This window comes from Amblyomma americanum, chromosome 2, assembly GCF_052857255.1.
Source record: "Amblyomma americanum isolate KBUSLIRL-KWMA chromosome 2, ASM5285725v1, whole genome shotgun sequence".
Taxonomy (NCBI): Eukaryota; Metazoa; Arthropoda; class Arachnida; order Ixodida; family Ixodidae; genus Amblyomma; species Amblyomma americanum.
Window position 1 is genome coordinate 215,489,886 of NC_135498.1, and position 27,326 is coordinate 215,517,211.

Sequence of the window (27,326 nt, forward strand, 5' to 3'; positions counted from 1 at the left end):
TGCACACCACAACAGACAGGCTATTCATGGCACAAATACACGAGACGGTAGCCCCAATGCAACGTGTGGGAGCTCACTGGAGGTGGACAACAAAATGGCTGTGCGCAGCACACGCGGCAGCGTAGGTAATAGCATTGCTTATCCTTATTGTCGGGGTGAGCTTGGAAGAAGCAGCGATAGCTACATTGTGTGCATTGATCTGTGCAGTGCACATTAGTGCACGCATTACTGACTGCACGGAACGGTGATTTAATTCACACACAGTTTTCATGACCTTCAAAAGTTCATATACTGTAGGTGCACCATGGAATGCAGTTACAAATGCCTGGTGAGGCATGCTGCCCTGTGTGCATCTGGGATTGTTCTGCCTGAACAGCCTCTCATCAGAGCACGCTGCCATTGGGTTCAATGTGACAAAATAGCTGCAAAATAATTCCGTGCATGCATGAAATGAGAGTGGCTCAACTGTGTCTTGAAAATGTAATTCACCCTGTCAGTAACTAAAAATACAAGAGTGCATTAAGCCTGTGCCACGAGGAGGCTGTAGCGTAGGCGCAGGTTGCGCTCCTCTTCATACCAGCCTGGATCAGTCTACACATTCGCTTCCTTAAAGTGCCACGCAATAGTAGAACAAAGAACATGCCCTGACATCAGAATTTTTGAAGCTGGACATGGGGGGCTCCGCCATGCCACTCTGCCGTATCAAGTGCGTATGCGCCGCAAAGGAAGAGCAGACAATCTTGCTTTGCACCAGACTGCCGGCAGCTGTCGCGTGCTTGCGGAGCAAAACTTTGACATCCATTACAAACGAAGGCATTGCAATGCCCAGCTGTTGTGTGCCTGGGTGCTGGTCGCGCGCACAAAGAAAAGAGCGAAGTGCCACTTTCCGCACATATGTATACTTTGGCTGTTTTACATATTGCACGGCCACAACATTCGCAAGGTATCCATCCTACCCTGGTCTTCCTTCATGGTCCTTTATCTGGGCGCCGTGATTATAAACTTATTTTCACTGATGTGCTATTTTAAAACAGCTTTGCAGTGCTGATGGTAATGACCGCACAACGCAATAAGCACACCAAAAGCAAATTGCAGAGCTGCAGCGCCAAGCCTGATTGTCAAAAGCAGTCGCAGGCTTTTGAAACAATGCTGTAAACGCGGCATGACTAGACACGTAACATTGATAACTGTGATGGAAGGCTTCCCAAAATTTGTAGCACCTGCGAAATACAACGGTTATGTAAGACAGCAAATTAAACCTGAGCACAGCTCTCGACATATGCGATGCAGGCACCATTTCCATGACGATGCTTTGTTGTGCCCATGAATCCTATGCTAACATTCACAGCACAAGACGAACACGGACACGAGGGGAGACACCACAAACGGCGCTTTGTGGTGTCTCCCCTCGTGTCCGTGTTCGTCTTGCGCTGTGAATGTTAGCATGAAGTACCAACTCGCCCAGCAATTGATTTTAAGCATGAATCCTATGCTTCCTTGCTCAAAACCACGAGACTTCCGGCAAACTTTTTGAAAATGTAGCTTGTAGAGCTGGGGACTATTCTGTCTGTTCCTCCATAGTATGTGCCCTAACAATAGCATCCGGTGGCCAGTTCTCTGCACTGTTATTTCATGCTGGTTGTGGTCATACTAGGACCTGCGTACTGCAGTTGAAAGCTGCCCTGCATCATTCACCCAGAGGACAGCCATGCAGCTATACAGAAAGGCTGTGCAGCTTCTTCAGCTGTGAAGATTTTGAATGGTGCTCTCACACTCCAGTGGAGACACGAGCCTGCAATGATGACATGACAGCGGACTAACCGTCGGACATCTTGCGGAACACGTTGACCACGTCTGCCTCCTCCAGGGCCAGCTCGTCGGGCTGCTGAGGTGTGTATGCGTAGCGGCACTGAACCTGCGGGCAGTCTGCACAAACACACACACAACAGGCACTCAGGTGCATGCGAACACACACACATACTGGGGATGTACGAATATCTGAAAATTTTGATTACTGAATTGAACATCTCGTATTCGATTATTTGAATGAATTAAATAGCGTATGTTCAGAACTATTCGAAACAAATTGAATACGTTCTCAACCTTTTAAATACTTTTCAAATAAAGGGCATCAGGCTCGAATCAGGCCTGCTAGTGTTTTAAGAACGTTAACTCCTGCTAGTATTCCAACGTTTCATGTCCGTCCGAGATTTCAAGATGGCAGCCGGAAATCTCGGGTCAGCAAAATGTGACCTCCCAACACGTGACCACGTGCGCGCAGTCGTCGGGCTGGCACGGTGGTTGGTTTACCCCCTATGCTGGCATTCCGCTATATATGCACCGTCTGAGCGAGTGCCGAGACTAGTGCCACTTGGGGTCACCATTGGTGACAAAATTGTGGCCCACCCGTTTGGCACAGAGGGTTCGGAGTAGCGGCAAGCAAATCGGCACGATTCAGCGCACAAATTTGTTAGTCGATTTGAAGCCTGGTTTGTGTGAGGGATTTGTACCGACGAGCCTTGGTCCTAGAAACCGTAATCGGGGGCGACCTTCGGAGGGCTCTTGGCGGGGGAACCAGTGGTCGCAGAGGGATGCGGGTGGCCCCAACCAAATCGTCGTTTCCTGATGTACACGTTGGTACCTGAATTTGTCGAAAGCATAAGTGAAAACAACTTAGCTAACGCTCTTCTTTTGATTTTGCATTCGCGAATCATTTTTAAATTTTTTCATCGCCAACTGTTTAAAGAAACGGCACACATCAACGCCGCATACTATCCTCCTGCGATCAGTATGCACGGAATGAAGGGTTCAGTGCTGCAACGTCGTCAATTTGTGTGGCAACGTTCATAATCCATAACTGAATGGCGTTAGAAGGGCTCGGGCAAGTTTAGCAAACCATGCCTTGATAACTAGTTCATTAACGCATTTCATTTAATGCTCCGTGGTGTGTGTATCCTTTTCTTGTATACCAAAAGGTAAAAACAGCGCTGCATTTAACAAGAATAACACAGAAAGATGGACAGGACAGGCGCTGAATAAACACCGCCCACCCTGTCTGTCTTTCTGTGTGGCTTGTATTAAATTTAGTGCTGCTTTTACCTTTTGTTAGACAATGCTCCACCAACTAGCCCAGCAAGATGTACTGTTAAACCAACATCCTTGTATGCAGCCCCAAAATGTAAGGATGATACACCAACTAGACCCAGTAGTAGCTCTTCTAGCATTGGAAGGGTCAGTGCAACTAGAAATGGCAAGCGCGGCCTGTCAGTAGTCAGTGGCCCTGCCCACTGGGCTACGCAGGAACTTGGCGTATTACTGTGGATATAACGAACCTTAATTAGTATGCCACCTTGGATATTATGACATTTCGTGTGTTAACCTCAGGCATTTCGAACTTTTCTGTGTTGCCTCGGATATAGCGAATCTAAGTATGCCACCTCAGATATAATGAACTTTCATGTCTGGACCTCGGATGTAACGAACTTAGTGTGTTGATCCAGAAAGGAAAACAGTAGCGCTGAAAAACACCGAATATTATTATTATTAGTGATTCTTTATTAATAAAAAAAACAATGTAAGGAGAAAATGTTGCTAGCAGCAGTATCTGTCATCGAAACCTGAAGCAGCTGGCGTGAGTAAAAGGACAGGGAGAGGGAAAGAAAGGAGGGGAGCAGTAGTTTTTAGTGCAAAAGCACTCATACGGTCGTCAGAGTAAAGCAGAAATCTTGCTTGTGCATCGCTTATTGCCATAGCAACTGTGACACTAAGCAGCAAGAATTTGGCCCGGGCCACCTCCAAAATATGACCTTGGCCAATTTGGGCCAAAACCGATGTCCAAAGACAAGATGGTGACCTCCAAATTTGGCCCCACCCAGCCCCGAAATCTTACTTAGGCCATTTGGACCTAAATCGATGTCCAACCATAATTTACCCTGCCTGACACGATGGAGGCTTCCAAATTTGGCCTGGATCATTGCCAAAATTTGACATTGGCCGATTTGGATCAAAATCGATGTCCAACCATAACTGACCATGCCCGGCACGATGGCGACCTCCAAATTTGACCCGGATCATTTCTAAAAATATTGCAACGGATATTCTGGTGAAGACGAGGTGAACGAAGTGTCTCGGAGGTGGGCATGCTCCGGGCTTGGGTGCTCTGTGCTGTGCTCTGTGTGGGCCCTGTGCTCTTCACCTGTCTGCTGTGCCCAGGGCGTTCTTGCGTCGTTCCCGTCTTGGACCATGTAACATCTTTGGTGGAGGTGCAGATTTTACGCTGAGCACACCACGCAGCTTCGTAGTGGTCGTCAGGCCGGGACTACCACCATGGCTCCACCCGGCGAGTCAAGGAGCCCCACTAAACCCACTACCGCACCTTTTGTGATCATGGCTCCTCGTGACCACGGCACCTTTTCCGGCACTGATGCCACGGATGTCGAAGACTGGATTAACCTCTACGAACGTGTCAGCACCTATAACAGGTGGGACCCTACGTTAATGTTCGCAAATGTCATCTTTTACCTCAATGGCACGGCACGAGTGTGGTACCGAGACCCACGAGGAAGACCTAACAAGCTGGGACACCTTTAAGAAGTTGAGGACGCTATTCGTTAGGCGTGACGGCCACCAGCTCGCCACCAAGAAACAGCTTGCATCTCGAGCACAATCTCTGACAGAAAGCTATGTGGCCTACATTCAGGACATCTTGGCACAAGGTCGACGCTGCCATGAGTGAGACCGATAAGGTGGGCCACGTGCTCAAAGGCATTGCAGACGATGCTTTCAACTTGCTTGTTTATAAAGACTGTGCCACAATTGACTCCATCATTAGAGCGCCGTAGATTTGAGCAAGTGAAAGGCCGCTGCATTCCGCAATCGTTTTCTCGCCTTCCTAACACGGCCGCGACATCTTCCTGTGAGGACCAGCAATCGCCATCCCACGCGCCCTCGGACGCCCCTGTCGTCACCGATTCAGTCACCCGGATCGTCCGACGTGAACTGGAGGCCCTCGCACCTGTCATATCCCCACCATCCGTCCCTGATACTACCCTGCCCGTCGTGGTGCTTATTCAGGCTGTCGTCAAGCAAGAACTGGCAAACCTGGATCTTTGCCCCAGGTGTGTTCCATTGGCCGCCCACCCGTCCGCCAGCCTCCTTCCCCTGCTTTCCGCCCCACCTACTTCTCCATGTCCCGTTACCGCAATCCGGCGCAATGGCGCACGGCTGACGACCGACCCATCTGCTTTCTCTGCTCCCGCGTTGGACATATCTCTCGACATTGCCGCAGCCCTTGGTCGTTGCCTCCCCACGGTGGCTTCTCGAACTACCGACTTGACCCTCAGCACCGCTTCTCGCCCCCCTCCCAGCCCGATCAGTCTGCTCCCCTCCTTTCGGAATTCGCGCTCACCGCAGTTGCCCCGTCTTTTGGCCACTGCCCCCTACGTCTGCTCCACTCTGGAAAACTAGCTGATGCAGCTCCCGGAGGTGACGCTGCATCAATGACCCAGACCGGAAATCCTCTACTGACCACCCGACCGAACTTACTGTACGTCAAAGTTGACGGTTTTCCTGTGCGAGCCCTCACTGACACCGGTGCACATGTATCTGTGATGAGTTCTGCCCTTCGCCATCGCCTCCGCAAAGTGCTCACTTCTTCAACGTCCCTCGCGCGTGTGGCGGATGGAGGCACCCCTGCTGTGGACGGACACCGGGATTTCTCTCCTATCCGTCGTCGACCGTACCGAGTCTTCCACGCTGAGCGTCAGGTCATTAATGCCGAGGTTACGAAGATGCTTGATAAGAACATTATCAAACCCTCCTACAGCCCCTGGGCCTCGCCAGTAGTCCTTGTGAAGAAAAAGGATGGCTCATGGCATTTTTGTGTTGATTATCGCCACCTGAACAAGATAACCAAAAAGGACGTGTACCCCCCCCGCACATCGACGACGCCCTTGATTGCCTATGGGCCGTTGTACGATCGTTTCGGAGCGCCTTCCGCCTCGTCCGCTTCGCGAGCGGGCCTGGCGGATCCGCCTCGTTCGGCGAACGGATGGAAAGTTGGTCAACTTCAACTTTCTGGCGGACGAGCGCATCCGACCGGGGACCGGATTGCAGCTATTGGCTGCTTTTCCCGTGACGTCAGTGACGTCTCGAGCCCCTCCGCCCTCCTCCTCGGTTCTGCCCTGCCAGGGCAAGATGGCCATCCGTCAACTGAACTGGGGAGCGCGGCCTGGGCAGTGGCAGCGATGTCGCGAAGCATATTATATTGTACACATCTTGATATTACCAGTGTTCAGAGCGACTGCAAACTTCGCCGCGGTCAGCAGTGGCGAGCGATAGTTCCACTAGTTGAATTCTGTAATCATCTACGCTGACGGAGTTGACAGAGCGCCGCTTCAAACCGATGCAAGGCCTGTGCAGTGGCGGTGTCACGAAGTGTTTATTTCGAGCTGTTTGTGGTTGTTGTAAGCGTTTGTAATTCCTGCGAGGATCATCACGGACAGCGGCGAGTCACGGTGAATTTCTTGTGCGTGCATGAGCTGCATAGCACAATGACAAGTGTCCGCGTAGTGAACGTGATTGCGATCGGAGCGAGTGCTTTTACGTCAAGGCAGAGAAATGTGTGCCTGCGAAAGCTCACGACGGACGCTGTGCTTTTCGAATGCTGAAATGATCGTGGCGTTGCGCAGCTAGTCGCATTCGTTGCGATGGTTGCAGTGATCGTTACCACACTACGTTATTTCTGCTACGTATCCATTACCATTTTGATCGCGATTCGTGCGGGCGCTGTGCTCGAGTACTGCCGTGTGTGCGACGTGACACGATCTTTGCTGCACGGCCGTCGGACTGTTTTCCGCGGCGACAAAAGCACCGCTGCCATCCTTTTGCGTCTTGGCGCTCCATTCAATACGTTTTGTGATTATGGGTGCTCGGGTTACGAGTGGCCGGCGGCACTGTGTGACTTGTGCGAAAACATTGGTGTGCAGTGCAGATGTACCTTCGGGGGCGTCATTTCTTTTTATTTCCTGCCGGCTGTGCAGATATTTGTCTGCAATAAATATTTGCGCGATGAATGGGTGACTGAACACTTCCTCTAGCCATTTCGGTTTAGGTTGTGACATGGTATTACGCGATTACGAACAAGAATCATTGCCGCATTTAAATCACGGCTAGTTCACAGTGTAGAATCTCTCATATGTGTTAACTCATGAGTCTACTTTTCAATGAGCATTCTACTCTGTTATGCAAAAAAAAAAAAAATAACTGGCAGCAACTTATGGGGTAAAAATTGTCCTCAGAACAAGTTGTGCATAACAAGTCTTGAAAAAAAAAATATATATATTAAGAAAATATTTCCCCATTGCTTTTTTTTTACCTTTTTGCTTTGACAATTTCTTGGCAATGTGAAGTTGAAGTGGGATCTTGGTTTCCACTGTAATCAGAAAAATTCGGTGACCTTGAAGCGCCTCATGAACCGTGACACTGTTTGTTGTTGATTTTACTCACGGTCCCTTTCGATCAGGAGATCAGCGGTACGAAAGTGGATGTGTGCACAATGCTATTGTTGCAGAGCAGCTCGTGAACTCTGCTTTGCTGGTGTTAAGTGGTTATTCACCAGCACTCCCTGGGACAGCCGCACCAGTTTGTTTAACAACACAGTTTCGAAGCCTTGAGAAGGTGATGTCAGAATGCACATGCACCTTGCTACCTTCATTTGCCTGTGACTGCGTGCTACGGACATGATTACTTGTCTGCAGAGTGACGGCGATGGCGAGCACAATCAGCTGTGTATCGACAGTGTAGAATGCTTCCAAGATTTCCTTAATCCTCCTTACATTTTACACTAACAAAAGTTTATTTGCTGACATATAGACGCATATTTGCACCTTCCCCAGTGATCGGCTGGGTTGTCTGGCCCACTTATCCTTTCACATTTGTGTGGTCACGACAGTACCATTCCTGCACAGCTTCAAAGCGACAATAACAAAGCTTATTTCAGTTCTTTGAAATGTGCTAAGCATTGTTGCATGGTGGTTGGTTCTGCAATACCGATGTTGCCCTGTTTCTGAGAGTCCTGTAGTATCAATGGAACCACTGACCTGCCAAGGCAAAGACCACATTTAATTTGAACCCATTCCTTTACTTGAATGAAATAGCTGTTGCTGCTTGCATTAGCAGATTCCCTGCTTTGCACCGGTGCCTAGTTCTGTTTTTGCCCGCTGCGCATGCCTGAATCAGGAGTGTTGCATTTTTCTTTTCTTCTGCGGTGTACTCAGTATAAAAAGTGCTAACCTAGAATTGCGGGCTGCGGGTAGGCATACGTGAGATTATAATATAAGCAAGCGATTCTGTTGTTTTAATTTTAAGCAGGTTATTTCATTTTGTGCAATGAGGAATCCAAGCCAGGATGTGATTCGCCGAGTCCTGACAGTGATTTTTACACTAGAAAGAGAAGCTCTTTGGCAACCAGAAAGTGTGTGAGCTGGTTAAAAGTCAGTGTGCCTGGCAGTCCACGGGTTAGCATAACAGTCTGTGCAGACAGTGGGGCAAGCATTGTGATGGCAATTCCAGTGTGCAAGATAGGTATATGATTCAGGCAGCGTTCAATTTATCTGCTCAAATCCAAAATTTTAAGTCTTTCCCCTCTGCACATTAATGGGACAAGAACATATGCAACAATGGGCCGTACGCATTTTCACTCTGTCCACTATGATCAGCAAGTTTCTATGTTAGCAAAGCGTAAGTGCACTGAAAAAAGTTTTTTCCCCAGAAACACTGCTAATAGTATGAGTCCATATTAACGAGGACTGCACTAATGAGGAATGGCTGTATATGTGAAAGCATGGTTAATTTTTTTAGTTCTGATGATGACACAAGCAATTAATCTGTGTTATTTTGAATATGAGACTAAAGAAGTACATTTATCTTGCAACTTATGAAGATGATTAGAAGGATGTGTTGTATGGCACAGCAGTTTGTTGGTTGAAGAATAGCGATTGGCTTTACCTGACACCACTTAAAACAGCAGACTGCAAAATGAGCCTTGTAGAGATGGTAAAGGTATGTTAGGAACAAAGTCGACGGAAAACAGCACCACTACACATAGTAACAATTCTTGCTCTGTTGTCCTCCTCCCTTAGCGCAGTTTCAATATGCAAACTTACTGCCGGTTCACCCGACAGTACACCCGTACCAAGTTTTGTGAAATTTGTAGCAAACATCAACGGGACAGGAAGCATGGTGTACGCATATCTAGTGCATACTGTGCAGATAGCTTCCTGCCTCATCATAGCTTGGCCCCTCTATGTTTCTTACCCATCATTACCCAGCACCTATGGCCCTATTTATGCCATTGTCATGTGCTGCAAATCACCAAACACATTTTGTACTCTTGCCCTGCTAGATTGTTTTGGCCCATTAAGTTGTTTCATCCAAATTGGCAAGCTTTTAGAAAACATTCCTGCAATAGCCAACTTGCTCTTGTTCTTCATGACATGCACTTTGACTGCAATATCCCCTTCGATGCTTTTCTTCTTGGCTTTGAAAAAGCATGTGATTCCCTTATTTATGTATGGCTTTTTTTGTCGTGCTTTAACCTGTATCCAATAGCTCTAAACTAGATCCAAGCCAGCCGTCGGCAGATTTCCCTTGCCAATTCTTAAGCATCCTGCCTTTTCCTGCAGTCTTGGATATCCTCCAAGGCATTGCCCTTGAGCCTCAGCTGCCTACATTATGGCTTTCCCTTCAGTGTTTTGTTACATGCCTTCACTGATGGCTATATGAAGGGGTCTGCCATCTTGCAATAAATGCCCATGTTTTAGTTCTCCAAAACAACATTTTGCATGCTCTGGAATGGCCTGTTTGCTAATGTTACTAAGAATGTGCTCACGTCTTTTTTTATTGTCAGCAAAACTACATTTTGCCTACTTATAAGGGCTTACCGAGAAAGGTATTTTCACTGGATACTGGTTGAAATACTCAGCCGTTCACATGGCTCGCAATGTAGCATGGTCTCACCTCATAATGCTTGTACGCCCTCCCACAGCCTAGGATATTTACACCATAACATGTACTTAGCATCGCCGTCTTCCAAGTTACTTGCGTTCAGATCCCCTGTGTGGCACCATCTGGCACATGGCACAAACCGAACTTAACTAAAATCCTAGAATGAGTTCAGACCTGAGCCTTTGTTTTATTTGCACAGACTATTGTTGAAGCTCCAGTTTCACAGCACCAAAGGTGTATCTTCAAATTTCTTCATGTCGGGCAGAAACTGCAGGTTTTTTTTTAACTCTTTACCATCACATAACCAACTAATCTGTTCTGACTCATCTTTCCTTCTGCACTAGCCGCACAAGTACTGTTGTGCCTCAGTTAGCTCATGCCACTGCATTTCAAGATTGATTTTTGTTTTTGCCTCTAAAGGCTGGAATGGCCTTCCACCTCACAAGGCTTACTAGCCTCTTGTCCTTTGAGCTGGTCACTGCAGAAATCCACCCAGCAAATGATGATGTCCATCCACTGATCAAAGTGATTTCCCCAAGGCAGAGAATATTTGCAATAGGGGAGTAAATATTCATTAACGTCCACCAAAGTTCAGCCATAAGGCCACAAAGAAGAGCTACAAAGCTTTCTTTTGTAGCCGTATGGCTGTGCTTGGATTCTAATGGTTGATTACTTCTACACAAAGCTGACCACTCAAGTATTGTCATTTAGTACTATTTAGGTATAATAAATGTTAAAATAAATTGTTCTAATGAAGTGCTTAGTCGCTTGCTCAGCTCGGCAAGCCAATGCAATGTTCTCTTACGCGTAAGAACTTTCCTCACAATCTATTTCAAGTAATATTGGGGCACATTTACACAATACTTTTGTTGGACGGCATACAGTTGCATTTGCGCTTACTTGCACACTGTTCAAAAGCTAGGTCTAGCCAACTGAACGTGTGCATTCAAAAGCTAAGCATGCATTATTGTGCCTGTCTAGGTCAGATTTTTCTTGGTTTCTCTCTTATAGTCACTTCAGCTAAGCAACACACCGCCTTCATAACATGGCTCAGTGAGAATGCTACGAATGCATGTTTATGCATGTGACTTTTATATATTCAGGATAGTGTTAACAGGGCTGTTGGTTCATCTTGAACACAAAAGCCGTCAACTTCAATTTGCAGCAAAGAGACACCAGTAAAGAAAAAGTCATCACTGCTTTTCTGTTTTTTTTTCGGCTTTCTTCGGCCTAACTTCAAATTGGTCTTTTCCAAGTTTCTGATGCCTATCGATGCCTCAATTAATTTCTTTCTTTGAAAACCAGACTTGCAGTGAAATAGATATATTTTGCTGAAAATGTTGACAGTCAGCAACTAATCGCGCACTCTTTTTAAAATTCAACACATGTTGAGTGGTATAAACATCAGTTAACAGTGAGCAATGCTCACTTTTGCTAGCTAGATTGTGAACTGATCACCTTTACATTCAATCAGTCTACATTTTACTAATGAGTGAAAATAACTCTTAAACATTGCTTAAAAGTTGTATCAGAGAACATACGCATATATGCCTGTCACATACTTAAATGGCTCAATTTTTATTTCATTTTATTGTGCAACATCATAGACCTCATCCTGGAAATCCAAGTTTACAAATTCTTCTTGAGAAGTTGGTGTTTGCGCGAGATAAGCAGATTATAGGGTCATTGTATCCTGTTTCCCTGACTGTACAAAGTATTCTTTCCCAGCCTAAGCCAGGAGCCATTGCAATGTAAGCCCTCCAAATTGGTTCTTGCATTTCCTCTACCTGTAATCCACTTTACTGGCTCCCACATCTCATTATGTTTATAGTAATAGAAAGACATGTGTAGACTTTTATGCAATACAAAGGCACCCATATTGTTTTCCACTCACAGCGACATTTGAGAATGCTTTGGAGATTGTTTTCCACTCACAGCGACATTTGAGAATGCTTTGGAGTTGAACAAAGTATATGCCAGCTTATTTTGTACATGGCAACAATGACATGGCCTTCAGCAGAACTTCCCATACTTGTTTTCAATTCTGTAGTCTGACTTGTGCAACGGCAATATCAGCTCATGAAGATGTGCTAAAGGACTACCTGATGGCCCGCTGTCTCTGTGGAGAACAAAGCGCCTTGCACTACAACCAAGTGATGCATGTCTAAGCCCCTTTGCAGCCACACAGTGCTATTTCTATTTTGGCTTTAATAATGGACTGAAAAACAACAAAAATAAGTCACTATTGTTACATTGTCACTGTTCTGTAAAATGTAGAACTGCTTTAATTAGAACTGATTTTACCTGTTCCAAACAACTGGAAAAGTCATAATTTCTTATGTGCATTTGTGTTTGACTGCAGTGTGCTAAAATGTGAATTTTTAATGCATACACAATTCAGACACACACAACTTATATATTGAATAGATAAGCATGTCTTTTGCATTAGCAGTGAGCTGGCTGTATACGTAGTTGGGGGTGGGGGGGTTTGTTTACACATTAAAATGACAACTGTGCAAAAGACAGGCCAACAGCCGGCCGATTCGGTCTGCCAAAACCATGCCGTCGTGATGTCTGGCTCTATGTCACACTGCGCCGACGAAAACAGTCGGCCGACTGTCGGCGCCGGCGCCAGGTCTCCCACAGGACGGCAGTTGGCCGATGGTCCGCCAACTCCCATGTCACACTAGCGAGACAGCATGCGAGACCTCCCGCCGACTTGGCCCTTTCTCGTTCTCACTTTTTCTTTTGTCATTTCCTGCTATGCGAAATTCATGGGCCTGGACGCTTCATTTTTAACTGTTTTAAATAAATCTCACCATAGTAAAACAAACTCTTAACACTCGTGATTATATGAACCTATATTGAGTGCAGCCCAGTACTGAGCGGCACTTATTGCTGGGTCAGAAAGGCATGGCTCGAAAAATAAATCCAGTCGCTTGCGGGTAAACAAGACAGGAGAGATTATTTAAAACTAAAATAATAAAAAGAAGAAAAAATTCCCGACCAAGCGGATTCGAACTAGGAACCTCTGGAATGCGAAACTACTGCTATACCCACGACACCATGGAGAACAGAGCAATCCGCGGTTTTCAGAGGTGCTGATAAGAAACACTCAGCAGTGTGACGATAGAACTAAAAAGCAGGCGACCCATGTGCGAAAACTCGGCCGGCGCGATGCACCGGTCGCTGCTTGCGCATTGCAGCCCCACTGCAAGCAGGGACACACGGAGCAGCAAGCATCGCTGCGCCGCTCGACTCAAGCACTCGAGCTCAAAGCGTACGCTTTGCCACTCGCAGCGGTCTGATTACTGCTTGGCTTGGTGTTGAAGTTCGCACCATAAAAGACAAAATAGAAATATTATCAGAAAGACCGCCTGCTATACACGAGCAGCGACAAAGCATGCTTGCGCTAGTAGCGAGATTTCGGCAACGGCACCGCCTGCGGTCGCGCCAGGCGACGAACTGCGCTGCTGCCTGGCGCAGCACACGCCGCTTTGCGAGTAGCCTGCGCTATAATATCTCTTAATACCGCTTTCCTGTTAGCAGTATAATCTTACCATAAACTAAAGTTATGGTCAATTTCCGTGACACCTTCGGCTGCGGAGCCAGCGGACCGCTGCGGGCGAAAGGCAAGCCGGACCGCAACGGCGGGCCAGCGGCAGCTTGCGAGGCGATTCTGGCGAGAAATTTTGCTCCTATCAGAGTTGTTGCTTTTACCAGCAACTCGGTGTTGATCAACGATCCTCAGGAATGATACATTTGGCACATTTCTCTGTCTGAGCGTTTATTGCTTACGTCAAAAACAATCTTAAGCTGATTTTTATTACGGCGGCGTACGGTATCCAGGCTGGCCTGCCGGCGAGCAGGCTCGGTTTACTTCACGTTCGCACCAAAAAAGACAAAACAGCCATGCTATCAGAAAGGCCGCCTGCTATATTCGAGCAACGACAGCATGCCTGCAAAACAGCCGCGCTTTCGTCAACGACGCCGCCTGCGGCAGCTCCAGTGCGACGAACTGCGCTGCTTCCCGGCTGCCGTGCTCGTCGCTAAGCCTAGCTGGTTTCGCATCGATGCCGCAGCTCAGGGCGCTTTGGAACTAGCCAGCGCCGTAATAAAGAAACTTCTCTAGTCACCCCTTTACTGCCAACCTGTCCCATAATAAAAAAAGTTATGCTCGATTTCCGCGACGCCTTCAGCAGCGGATCTAGCACACGTCAGGCGAGCCACACGAAGCAGCAGCAGCAGCTGGCGGCTGAAATTTGCTTGTATCGTAGTTATCACATCAACCAGCACCTTCGCATTGGCCAACGATCCTCAGTAATGATACTTTTTGAACATTCATCTATCCCAGAGCTTGTTATGAACAGAGCGGAATCGTGTTCGTGTCTGGTGAACGTTTTAGCTCGGCGACCGATCTCGCGTCGACACGGTCGGCAGTCCGGGTTTGTCGGCGTCGCGGGCGTCAAAGCACGTCACACTACGAAGACATCTGGTCGTCGGACGCGTTGGTGTCGTTGTCGGCCTAGTGTGACAGGTTGGTCTGCCACAGACACGGTGTGCCGACCCGGTCGGCCGATCATCGTTGTCGTGTCTGCATCGGCGTCGTGTCGAACTAGTGTGACAGGCCCCTTAGGAAAGGCTGCAAGTGCCATTATTTTTTTCTCTGTCAGCAGTGCATTAACACTGCAGTGTGCAATTTTGAATAACTGACTAAAATATTAAGTATGTAATCTGAACTATTTGAAAAACGTGATTATCCCGGTTATAATTACGGTCGGTTGATAGCAGCCTGTACTGTGGCCTGACCATATATATGGAGAATTCGCAATAAGAATTGCGTCGTTGTTCTGAAATCCTGAGGGTTGCCTAGCTTTCAGAGGGGGCAGCCTTCTGTTATTTTCGCAAATCGTCCACCGTTGTGAAAACATCGCGATCAAACGAGGAAGAGTTCGCGATCACGATATTTTTTGGTGGCTTGGATATAAATGGTCTACATGTCGTTTCCCACACATATCACAGCCGACCACGATTGTACGTTCGACGAAAATCCTGCGGCAAAAAAAAAAAGCGTTGACGGAACGGATGTCTCGATTACGCCGCGGGCTATCCCTGCGTGTTTTTCTACAAGCATGCATGCCTGTACCGCCGCACGTGATTAGACGACAGGCACTGCCGGGCGCGCCAATCGGAAAGTTGGGACCATCCGCCTCGCTCGCAAGCGCCAAAGTGATCGTACAACATGGATGGATGGATGGATGGATACGGCTGAACCCTTTACATCGTGCGGTGGCTCAAGCCACCTAGCCATGTCTTGTGAAATTTTACTCCTGTCTTGCTTTTAGCCACCAATCAGATAACCTTCGCTTGGTTACTTCTAACCTTTTAAAATCCACTTTCCCTTCACTATCCCTAAACCCCAATGCCTTCGGTAAGTCAGCCCCGCTGCCTTCCACTGTAGGGTGAAGCCCTTTACAGAAAAGTATCAAGTGTTCAGCTGTTTCCTCCTCCTCTCCGCACGCAATGCACAAAGTATCTATCTCCTGGTACCTGACTCTATACGTCTTAGTCCGCAAAACTCCAGTCCTGGCCTCAAACAACAAAGAACTTCCCCTACAATTATCATAGATATTTTCTTTGACAATTTCCTGTTTAAAGGTCCGGTATGTTTCTAGTGCCGATTTCGTCAGCATCTCTGTTTTCCACAAAGCTCTCTCTGTTCCTTTAACCTTTTTCTTAACCGATAATTGCTGATTTGTCCCCTTACTGCTGTCCAGATATTTGCTTGTCAATTTTCTAGTTCGCTTTCTCCATTTCGTGTCAACATTCTTTATATACAGGTATCTGAAAACTTTCCTAGCCCACCGCTTTTCCTCCATCCTTCTCAATCGTTCCTCAAATGCTATCTTACTGCTAGCCTCTCTGCTCTCGAAAGACGCCCATCCCATATCACCCTGTACCCCCTGATTTGGTGTATTGCCACCTTTCCGCCTCACGTCCGCCTGGCGGCCGAAAACTGGCGGACCGCTCGCGAAGCGGACGAGGCGGAAGGCGCTCCGAAACGATCGTACAACGGCCCTATACGGTGCCAAATTCTTCTCCGCCATAGACCTTTGCTCCGGCTATTGGCAGATAGCAGTGGATGACCAGGACCGTGAGAAGACTGCGTCTGTGACACCTGATGGGCTGTATCAGTTCAAAGTTATGCCTTTTGGCTTATGCAACGTGCCGGCCACCTTCGAGCGTATGATGGGCGGATGCCGTTCTGCACGGATTGAAATGGTCCACGTGCCTCTGCTATTTCGATGACGTCATTATCGCCTCCCCCAGCTTTTCATCTCACCTCGATGACCTTTCCAAGATTCTTTCCCTGTTCCGTCATGCCGGCCTGCAGCTCAACTCCTCCAAATGCCGTTTCGCGCGTCGCCAGATCATAATCTTGAACCATGTCGTCGATGCCACGGGTGTTCACCCTGACACAGCTAAGATCCGAGCTGTGAAAGACTTCCCGGTGCCGCGTTCCTGCAACGACATATGGAGCTTCTTGGTGCTGTGCTCTTACTTCCGCCGATTCATGCCCCGCTTTGCTGACATCGCCTGCCCCCTCAGTGATCTATTAAAAAAGGATATGACTTTCAACTGGGGACCCCTACAAGAAAACGCCTTTGCCGCTCTAATCTCGAAGCTGACCACCTCGCCCGTCTTAGCCCACTTCGATGTGGCCGCTCCCACTGAAGTCCGCGCTGACGCCAGCGGTCACGGAATCGGCCATGGTGTGGGCCGTTGGAAAATTTCGCTCGTATTTGTACGGCCGCCCTTTTACGGTTGTCACCGACCACTATGCGCTCTGCTGGCTCTCCTCACTGAAAGATACTACTGACCGGCTAGGTTGCTGGGCTTTACGCCTACAAGACTACGACCACACCGTGGTCTATAAGTCCAGTCAGCTACACACCAATGCTGATTGCCTCTCCCGATATCCCGTTGACTCTTCTGACCATTCTGGCAGTGACTGCACCGCTGACCTGCTCTCGCTCTCTGCTATTACTCACTTTGGCAATGAGCAGCGACGGGATATCGAGCTCCGCTCTATTATTGACCGCCTCAACTCCTCCCCATCTGACCCTGCTCTGCACCAGTTTGTGCTGCATCATGGCACTCTATACCGCAGAGGCCTGAACCCCGCCGGCCCTGACTTCCTGCTCGTTGTGCCAAAGCACCTGCGCACCGATGTCCTCCACGAGCTCCATGACCTCCCCACTGCTGGACATCTGGGTGTCTCGTGTACTTACGCCCGTGTGCATTGTCGCTTCTTTTGGCCTTGCCTCTGCCAGTATGTACGCCGCTATGTTCATGCCTGCGACCAGTGCCAGCGCCGGAAATGTCCTGCCACTCTCTCAGCGGGTATGCTCCAACCTGCTGATGTGCCTTCTGAACCTTTCTATCTTGTTGGCTGGGATCTTTTGGGTCCGTTTCCTGAGTCCACCTCTGGAAACAAATGGATTGACGTCGCCACCGATTATGCCACTCGCTATGCAATCACGCAGGCCCTCCCCACCAGTACTGCTACTGACGTTGCCGACTTTCTCCTGTACGACCTCATCCTCCGTCATGGTGCACCCCGCCAACTTCTCACTGACCGCGGCCGTTGCTTTCTCTCTAAAGTTGTCGACGACATTCTCCGTTCCTGCACAACTAAACATAAGTTGACCACCGCCTATCATCCCCAAACCAACGGCCTCACAGAGCGCCTCAACCGCACTCTCACGGATATGCTCGCAATGTACGTTTCCCCGGACCATCGGGACTGGGACATTGCCCTTCCATATGTGACTTTCGCCTACAATTCTTCCCATCATGACACTGCCAGTTACTCACCGTTCTATCTTTTGTACGGCTGTGAGCCCCAATTACCATTGGACACGCTGCTTCCGACTTCTCCTTCACCGCCTTCTGAATATGGACACGACGCAATTGCCCGGGCCGACCACGCCCGCCAGCTGGCTAGATCGCAGGCCTCACAGCAGGACTACTATGACTGCCGCTATCGCATGGTAACTTTCTACCCTGGAGCCCTCGTCTTGCTTTGGTCGCCATCACGCCGCGTTGGGCTTTGCGAAAAACTTCTGTCCCGGTATGCTGGCCCTTACCATGTGCTCCGCCAGGTCACTGCTGTCACCTACGAGACCACCCCCTGTGCACCTCAGCGTGACGTTCACGTCTCTCGCCTCAAGCCCTACCTCTCGCCATCCGTTGCCACGCCCTAATCTACACCGAGACGGTGTTTTTGCGACCGGGGGCCGTGCAACGGATATTCTGGTGAAGACGAGGTGAACGAAGTGTCTCGGAGGTGCGCGTGCTCCGGGCTTGGGTGCTCTGTGCTGTGCTCTGTGCGGGCCCTGTGCTCTTGACCTGTCTGCTGTGCCCGGGGCGTTCTTGCGTTGTTCCCGCCTTGGACCACGTAACAATATGGTCCAGGCCACCCCCGAAAAAGTAGTTTTACAGCTTTGAGGTTTGTGCCATCTCGTTGCTATGGTGTTGCTTGTGGCATCACCATCTACTTCACAGTACTTTCGCACGTCACACATCGGTTTAAGAGGAGTTAAACCCCGACCAATTTTTTTTGCTTTTATCATCAACAGCAAAAGGTATTTTTCCTATACAAATAACTTGATGGTCATAGAGTTAATATACTGAATTCGTGTTGCGACGCTTAAGTGTAGATTAGTGTTGCGTCTTCTGCAATTACTATTTCGCACAAATGGACAAACAGTTTCGCACAAAACTGTTCCGTACTAATGTCGAACATTAGTACGACAAATACGATTTATATTTGATTCAGTTTCGAAAAAGTACCGTTCACACAGCCCGAACACATAAACGCTCAGCCTACTATTCGCTGGTATGTCTACCTCACTGATAGCAAAACCTCGCTGATATGTTTTTCAAAAAATGCGGAGGAAAAATGCATTATCCGGGAAAATGTACCATCCAAATTGCCTGACTCTGAAAATGGTAACTGGTGAGTGAGTTGCACCTTTGAATGGACACAATAAAAATTCTAATTAGCATTTCTCGGCACAAGGCCTCAGCAGCTCTTATTCTAGTGCTCACAGAGTTCAGTCCACCTTAGTGCTGCCTTTAGCATTATAGGGGCGCGAGATGCATCACTATAAACCTCCTTCACCCCACGACGTCACGAAGATGCGGTGGCGCTGATGTCAGCAGCGACTTTTGCATGGTAGGCAAAACAGGTTCTGCCTACCTGTGCCTACTGCAGCTGCCGCAGCTACCGGCGGCTGCACCATGCCTGCGCACTGCAGAAGCAGCATGTATTGACCAGCTGCGTCACTGTTGGATCCGTCTATAGTAGCATAAAAGGAAATTTAAATTAGCCCCAATAGGTTTCTCGCAGATAAATACCGCATCAGGAAACTGGCTAGCAGGGAATGGGCAGCGGTAGTAAAGCGCGAAGTCTGGGAGTCGATCGGAACTGCCACTCAATGTACTTAAAGTAGCATGCAAGTTACTGCGTCCATTCACCTGCAAATCAGCATAGTACGCTTATAACTGCGCAAGGAAAAAAAAAAAGCACATGTGTAGCTGCACATGTATTTATCACCTTGAGCTGGTGTGCACGGGAAGCGCTGGCAGGTTCACTCGCCCCCAAGGAATGCGCTCTTTTGTTAACAGCACAGCATGTTCTAATGATGCGTTTTATGGCATTTAATATTTAATTGGAACTGTTTCTTAATATGACCGACGTAATTATTCGATTCGAGTAGAAAGAAGTCTGTTAAGTTGTGTCAATCCTGCGCGGTCACGTTGGCGTGCTTATAATAGCGTACCTTAAGTGTGCTAAAAGCCGCATGCTTTTTCATTGCATCATGAGGTTGTACATGATAGTGAAGCTTGTTTGGAAAGAAGCAGCCGCAGGCCTGCTACTAACAGACACGTGGCAAGTTTGACAGGGGACGCGGTAATGATTGGTTTGGTTTATGGGGTTTAACGTCCCAAAGCGACTCAGGCTATGAGGGACGCCGTAGTGAAGGGCTCCGGAAATTTCGACCAACTGGGGTTCTTTTACGTGCACTGACATCGCACAGCACACGAGCCTCTAGAATTTCGCCTCCATCGAAATTCGACTGCCGCGGCCGGGATCGGACGCGGCAATGAAAAGTTTTCGTTATTTATGCATGCAATATGTAACTAAATTTAGTGCAAATATGAATTGCTACGCTAGTTTCAGTAATGCCTTTTATTTTTGGCTATACCTGGTGCAGTTCTTGGGTAATTATAATTAACACCCTCGTCATGCCACCCCAAGGTCTTAAATAATTGAGTAGAAAGTGCAAATTTGAAAGTGTGCAACACACGAGTCGGCCATGTACGCAGGTTTCATACGGTCGATTGCAACCACGTTATCACAGCCGTTTACAGACACAGTGAAGGTCTTTTCGACGCGCTGTAGCACCTCGAACAAGCCGTCGTATGGTGCAGTGAGGGTGGGCAGGTTGCCTTCGCGGTGCACGAAAGCATGAGTCTAGGAGGGTAAGTCCTTGCTCATGAAAACGTTGAGGCTGTCGACTTGGAGTAGGTAGCAAGCACTCAGAGAGCAAGCGAAGTTGCTCAACATAGGCAGGAGGCGTGAGGTTGGGGGCTGCAGGTGGGGCGAAGAATTCTCCGGGTAGGCGTAGAGTTGTCCCGTAGACCATTTCAGCAGTAGTGCACCATAGGTCCTCTTTTATTGCCGAACGAATACCCAACAGGACTAGGGGAAGTTCGTTGACCCATGAAGTTCGAGCGCCGCAAGCTATGAGGGTGGCCTTCAAGTGACGGTGAAGCCTTTCAACCGTTCCATTCGGTGACGGATGGTATGCAGTTGTGTGTATGTGGCGGATGCCGAGGATGCTTGTTAGCGCTTTGAACAGATCACTTTCAAATTGTTGTCCGCGATCGATTGTTACCACACTGGGACAGCCGAAACGAGTGATCCAACCGACAACGAAAACGGATGCCACGGTGGGCGCCGTTTACCGGGAATGCCTACAGTATACCGGGAACGCCTCAGGCCTCAGAATCGTATACAGGGAACGCCTCAGGCCAGTGCGTGTAGCGGTCAACGCAGGTGAGGATGTAGTGTTTACCACGTGATGAAGGTAACGGGCCGACAATGTCAATGTGTACATGGTCAAAGCGTGACTCGGGCAGGCGGAAGGGCTGGAGTGGCGACTTGGTGTGGCGGGTCGTCTTTGCATGTTGGCAGCACTGAGCCCAGCGGCGGACATCAGCGTTGATGCCGAGCCATACAAAGCGGGAAGCGATGAGGCACTGAGTTGCACAAACGCCGGGATGGCTCGAGTCGTGGAGCTTGTCAAAGACTTGACGACGGTGCGAGGACGGCACAAACGGTTGACATGTCGCAGACGATCGTGTCAGAGGAGAATGGCAGTGGCACGTCAGGAAACGATAGAGATGTGGACCCTGCATGCAGGTCATGAAGCTCGCTGTCGTTATGCTGTGCCTCTGCGATTACCTTGAAGTCCACAGCACGAGCAGAAAGCGCATCGACACGTGATAGTGCATCGGCGGCCGCATTGGCGGGTCCTTCGATGTACCATAGGTCAGCGATGAATTCGGAGGTAAAATGCAGATGCCGAACTTGCCAAGGATTGTGCGTGCTGTGGTTGCAATGGAAAGTGAATGTCAGTGGCTTGTCATCCGTAAGCACGTGGAACATGGTGCCTTCGAGAAGATGGCGGAAGTGACGAATGCCAAGGTAGACAGCCAGGAGTTCATGGTCGAATGTGCTGTACCCAGTTTCTGCCGGCTTCAACTTCTGCAAACCGAGTGGGCACCACGCATTTTGCTGGAATTGTTGCAGAACTGTGCCAATGGCATGAGAGGAGGTGTCAGTGATCACTGCATGGGTGTGTCGGTTAGAGGGTGCACAAGGAGGGTGGTGTGCGCCAGGGCATTCTTGGCCTCTTGGAAGGCGGAGTCTGCTTCGGGTGTCCAGTCCGAGGATGCAGATGAGGTCTTTAGAGACTTCAGCATGTCAGTCCGAGGAAGAATAATGCAGGCTATATTAGGCAGGAAGCGACGGTGAAAGTTCAGGAGCCCGAGAAATTCACGGAGCTTGCGAAGTGATGTGGGGAGCGGAAAATCGCGCAAGGCTTGAACTTTCCTGTCTAGTGGTTGGATTCCCTCAGAGGTGACAAGGTGCCCAAGAAATTCGACGCTGGCAACAACAGACACACCTTGCTGTGTTGATGGCCAAGCCATGCTCCTGGAGTCATAAATACACCAACCGCAGATGATCATCGTGCTGCTCGGGTGAACTGGCTACTATCAGGTCATCAAGATAGGCAATAGCGAAGTGTAGTACACGGGTGACTTCATTTATAAAGCGCTAAAAAGTTTGGCCAGCATTCCGTAAGCTAAAAGGCATGCGGACGTACTCGAAAAGGCTGAAAGAGGTGGTGATAGCAGTGTTCGGTATGTCCGTTGGTTCAACAGGAATTTGATGATATGCTTTGACTAGAACAATCATGCTAAAAATGGTACTTCCAGCAAGAGTGGCAGCAAAGTCGCGAATGTGGGGAAGCAGGTACCGGTCGGCGACTGTGCGGGCGTTCAACGTACGGTAGTCTCTACAAGGGCGCCAGTCTCCAGGGTCACGCTTGGGCACCATGTGCAGTGCAGATGACCAGCTGCTTGACGAAGGGTGGATGATGCCTAACTGCAGCATGTGGTCAAATTCCCTGCGAGCTGTGGCGAGGCAGTCTTCAGCAAGGCGTCATGGCTTACAGGACGCAGGAGATCCCGTGGTGACGATGTGGTGTGTCACAGTGTGTCGCACTGGGAGTTCCAGATTGCTGGGTTTCTTAAGTTCCGGAAATTCAGAGAGGATCCAGGCAAACGCTGATGTTGGCGAATACAGAGCTGCTTGCGTTGGGCCGGACACAGGTGCGACAATACCTTGTACATACAGGTTGGTCGCACAGTCCACAAGTTGACACGAGCAGAGATTCACGTTCAAACCAAAGCTGGTAAGAAAGTCCGCACCTAGTATGGCGAAGCGCACGTCAGCGACGACAAAAATCCACCGAAATGTGCGGCGCAGGCCTAAGTCAATGGTGAGAGAGCGCTGGCCAAAAGTTGCGATTGTGGATGTAGTCACAGCCTGCAAAGGCGCAGTTCTCGGGCAATGTTGTCGGTTGAGGCAGGAGGCAGACGATGTCCACTAGAAAGCAATGTCCTGCGATCCTGTCTGTGATGTAGAAGAGGTCGCTTACCGTAGCTGTTGAGCCGCGCGCCGCCATTAGTGACTTCGTGTTTCCCTGCCAGCGACAGGGCTGCCGACATTTCGCAGCGTTGTCACCAAACTTGGTGTGAGACCAGCAGTAGCCATCCGAGCTGGGTCTTGAGCGGGAATGGGATCGTGAGCTTGAGCCACTGCGACCTGGTCGAGAGTTGTGAAGCGTGGAAGTCTGCATTGCTGCCATGGAGTCGATCAGTCGGTCAATTTTCTCCTCGAGCAGAGACTGCCGGGGCTCGAGTTCCGATGTCAGCGTAGCCGAAGACGCCATGGAGCTTGCGCTGGAGTAGTCGTTAACGCGGTCCGTGAGCTCTGCCAGTTTGTCGCGAGGCATATCGTCCGCAGCGGCCAAAACCACGACAAATGTCTGAGGCAAGCATTGCAGAAATAGCTCACGCAGCAGTGGGCTCTCCGCGTCTTGAGTATGGGTGCCGAGTAGCTGTCGCATCTGATGTAATAGCTGCGACGGATGGCGATCGCCAAGTTCCCCCGCATTAAGGAGTTGCTGCAGGCGGCTTCTCTCCGACACTGTTTTTTACTGTTTTGCACGTCAGCACCGTGGCCTTGAAATGGCCGGGTGTGGAGCTCTCATGACGTCGTCGAATTCATCGGCTACCTCCGAAGAAAGTGCTGAGACAACGTGGAGGTACATCGCGCGTTGCGATGTGATGCGTCGCAGATCGAAGAGGGTTTCGACCTGCGTAAACCACACGGTGAGGTTCTTCGGCCACAATGGCGGCAGCCGCACCTGGACGTTCGAAATGGCTGCACTGGGGGCTGGAACTTTGGCTGTGATGGTTGGCTGAGGCTGTGGAGCCGGGGAGTCATTGCTGGACGCTGCAATGTTCACTTCGTCTTCCATCGCGTATTTTTTAACGTCCGGGTCACCAAGCTATAGGGGCACGAGATGCGTCACTATAGACAGACACGCATAAATGCCAAGAGCGAAGCATTACGGCCACCGCCGAGAAGCGTAGCAGCGGTGAAACTGATCCTTCATTTCATGTGCCTGCCGCACCAAGGAGGCCGGCACTACAATCATAAAAATCCGGTGGCTGCGGTGAGGAGAGGTTCACAGCGGCGCCGGAATCGGATCCTCTACAAGCATGGAAGAAACTTTGCAATGCATCCGATCCGTAGGCGCCAGTGGCGAAAGTAGCTGGGATCTCATCCATGTTTTCAGATGCTTTGCCTCCTTTCATTCATGCACTGCCAGGAAATCACCTTGGCGGCCAATTGTCGCAGCACCATTGCTCAGATCCTGTTCACTCGTATGCAAGCACATCATTGTAGTTCTTGGATGCTTTGCCGCCTTGCCGTTAGGCACTGCGAAGAGGTCGCTGCGTTTCTCCTCTTCATGTCGCGTCCCTTTCATTTGTTTTCAGATGCCTTCCCCTTTTTGCACTTGTGTAATGCAGAGAAACCACCACAGCTGATCCTAGCTCTTTTGTATCGTGTGCACCCAGATTCGGCCTACTTGTGTATGTTTACACATGCGTGTTTTGTTGCTGTACTTAAATGACCAGCATTTGCCAGAATTCTGAACTTAGTGGCCGGGAAATTGAGTTATCCAGGAACGCATTAACCGGAGGAAAAATTGTGTAGCTCTATGGGACATTTTTATTTCCTGCAAATTTGAGCGTATGAACCGAGAAAGTATCGGTAAGGTTCTGCTATTCATTGGTGTTGTGTGATAAATAAAAATTAACTTTGAGAAAACAGTTTTTATGAGAATTACAAAAAAAAAAAAAAGCACATGGCACCAGTGCAAGGCTCTGGCTAAGTTCAGCTGCATGTCACCGTCTGACATGGCATGAGGACAGCACTGCTGCTACAAGCGTCTAGCCTGGAAGAGCCAGTGTGCACAAGCCAGGGTGTTTCCCACTTACCCCATTCTTCGTAGATGCGTTCATCGGGGTCACTGGACACCATGGGTGTCAGCACGTCCATCCACCGGGCCTTGTCACTCCTGCCAACACAGCAAGAAGGAGCCCCCCTCAAACTCTGCTTTACAAGAGTGGTCCTCATGCACAGCGCTCGAGAGGGCTGACTGCTGCTCTCTTGCAGCCTGTGTATCTATCAAGCTACCCAGCTGAACTATGCCACAATCTCTACACGTCGCTCTGGCATGCAGGCAGGTGGTGGCACAACACGATTGTTCTTCCACAAAGCACTGCAGCCTCCAAGTCAGTTGCACAAATAAGAGGACCATCAAAAGAAGTCCCTAACAAGACACTGTACAAAACGACGCTCCTGCCCCGTCACACAAGCAGACTTGCAGACGTGAGCACAGCAGTGCATGCAATGAATGACAAGGCACCGCACGGGAGAGTGATATTCGCGGACCAAGAAAACACCAGTGGAAACCCCTTCTTGATGCTGTGACCAGGTAATGGCACACAAAGGCACCGGCAGCAAACGAGGTCCGAGTGCATTACATGCTGGAAGAGCACACAGTGCAAAAACAGAGACAAGGGAGCTACACACCACACAAGCACTGAATTCCAACTGAGAGACTCTTTTTAAAAGGTGTAACATACAGTACCTCCCCTTACATCAACAACGAAACCTAGTTTTTCTACAAAGTGTTTAAAGGCAACTGCAACGAAATTTTTTGCCCTGTAAAAAGATATTTTTCTACTAGTATGTCAGGAGAGAGTCACAAACACAAGAGAAGCCAGTCGTGAAAGAAGTGAGTGCGTCATTTTTTTTAAAGCGGAACTTGAAGAACAACCAGTACCAAGTGCCAGAAATGATGTAGAAATGGGAATACTCAGAGCCACAAACTGTGCAGTTTTGGCGATTCGCTGCTGCCCATAAAAACCACAGTGAATGGGTACACATTTCAAGCATGTGCTGTGAGTGACGTGAATGCCAGCTGCATGAACTGATGGCACTGCGGTCGAATGCCTGCTAACAGGAGCCAATTCTTGTTGCGCTGCATCGGTTTTCATCCTTTGGCCACTGCTGAGAGATTGAGCTGGTAATGCAGCTTTTACAAAAACTTTGCTTTAGTGCACTGGCACTCAGTGGGTCACTGGCGAAAAAGCTATTATGTGTTGTGGCGTAGTTTCAAGTAAGACCAATTATTAAATTAACTGCCACTTGCCATGGTTGTGATGAAGTCACAAAGTCATGTGACCTAGGTGGCAGATGGGCTAGCTGCTTTTCCTACGTACACTCTTCACCATGTGTCTGCATGTAACGCAAGTGGAAAATCACAACTGCCAAGAATAAGATAAATAAAGTTAAATAATGTAAGTAAAATCAAGACAAAGGTAAGCAAGAATAAACAAAGAAAAACAAAGAGCTAAACAAGGGCAAATGTGCTAGCAACCTAGGCCGCATTTCTCTGAACTGGGTAAATCAGGGGCCAATTTGTTTTGGCTGGAATCGCCCCAGATGGTGTGGGCTCTCAACTAACTCTGACCAAGCCAGACAAGGGCCCCGCCAGAATGGCACACAAAGGAAAATGAATCTACAATACTCTCAACAATGCACACTGTTTGCCATATTTTGGAAAAACGCTTGTGGTGTGTATATCTGTGTGTGTCATGTGCGCTGAGCCCCCGAAGGCTACACAGCATTCTGGTAACCGGGCCTGAAATTTCGAAAAACTTTACCACACTCACTTCATGCCATCCATATTAAGTCCACTCCTCATGTGCCCGGCTTGCAGCGGGCTCTCTGTTTACCATAGCTACATCGTGCCCGGTGAGTTGCCCGACTACAGCTGTGGTTCACTGCATTGCCTGCACCAGTTCATGGTGCGCTGCACTGAACTCAAAGCGCCCCCTGCACTGCCACCGTCGATTGAGCAGCAAGTGCAGTTATGGTGCCACCGTGACACACTGTGATGCACGGAACCCCGAAACTAGCTAGCAAGGAGGTGCAAAGTTGTGCACATGCAGACGGCACTGCTGATGCGTTGCACCTGCACCACAAAACTGGGTCTGCACCGTGCTTGCACCAGCAGTAAATCGTATGCAGCTTATGTGGT

General features: G+C 49.0%; 1 protein-coding gene across 5 annotated transcripts in view; it reads right to left on the reverse strand.

Moving 5' to 3' along the window:
- Exn (Ephexin) overlaps positions 1-27,326 on the reverse strand; it is a 140,938-nt gene that overhangs the window by 708 nt on the left and 112,904 nt on the right. For 4 of the 5 annotated variants that reach the window (XM_077655704.1, XM_077655702.1, XM_077655703.1 and 1 more), the window contains 2 exons: positions 25,216-25,295; positions 1,822-1,926 (listed from right to left, as the gene is read on the reverse strand). In XM_077655704.1, the coding sequence (XP_077511830.1) occupies positions 1,822-1,926; positions 25,216-25,295 (185 nt within the window). The remainder of the gene's footprint in view (positions 1-1,821; positions 1,927-25,215; positions 25,296-27,326) is intronic. The other variant, XM_077655705.1, reaches the window with a different exon arrangement.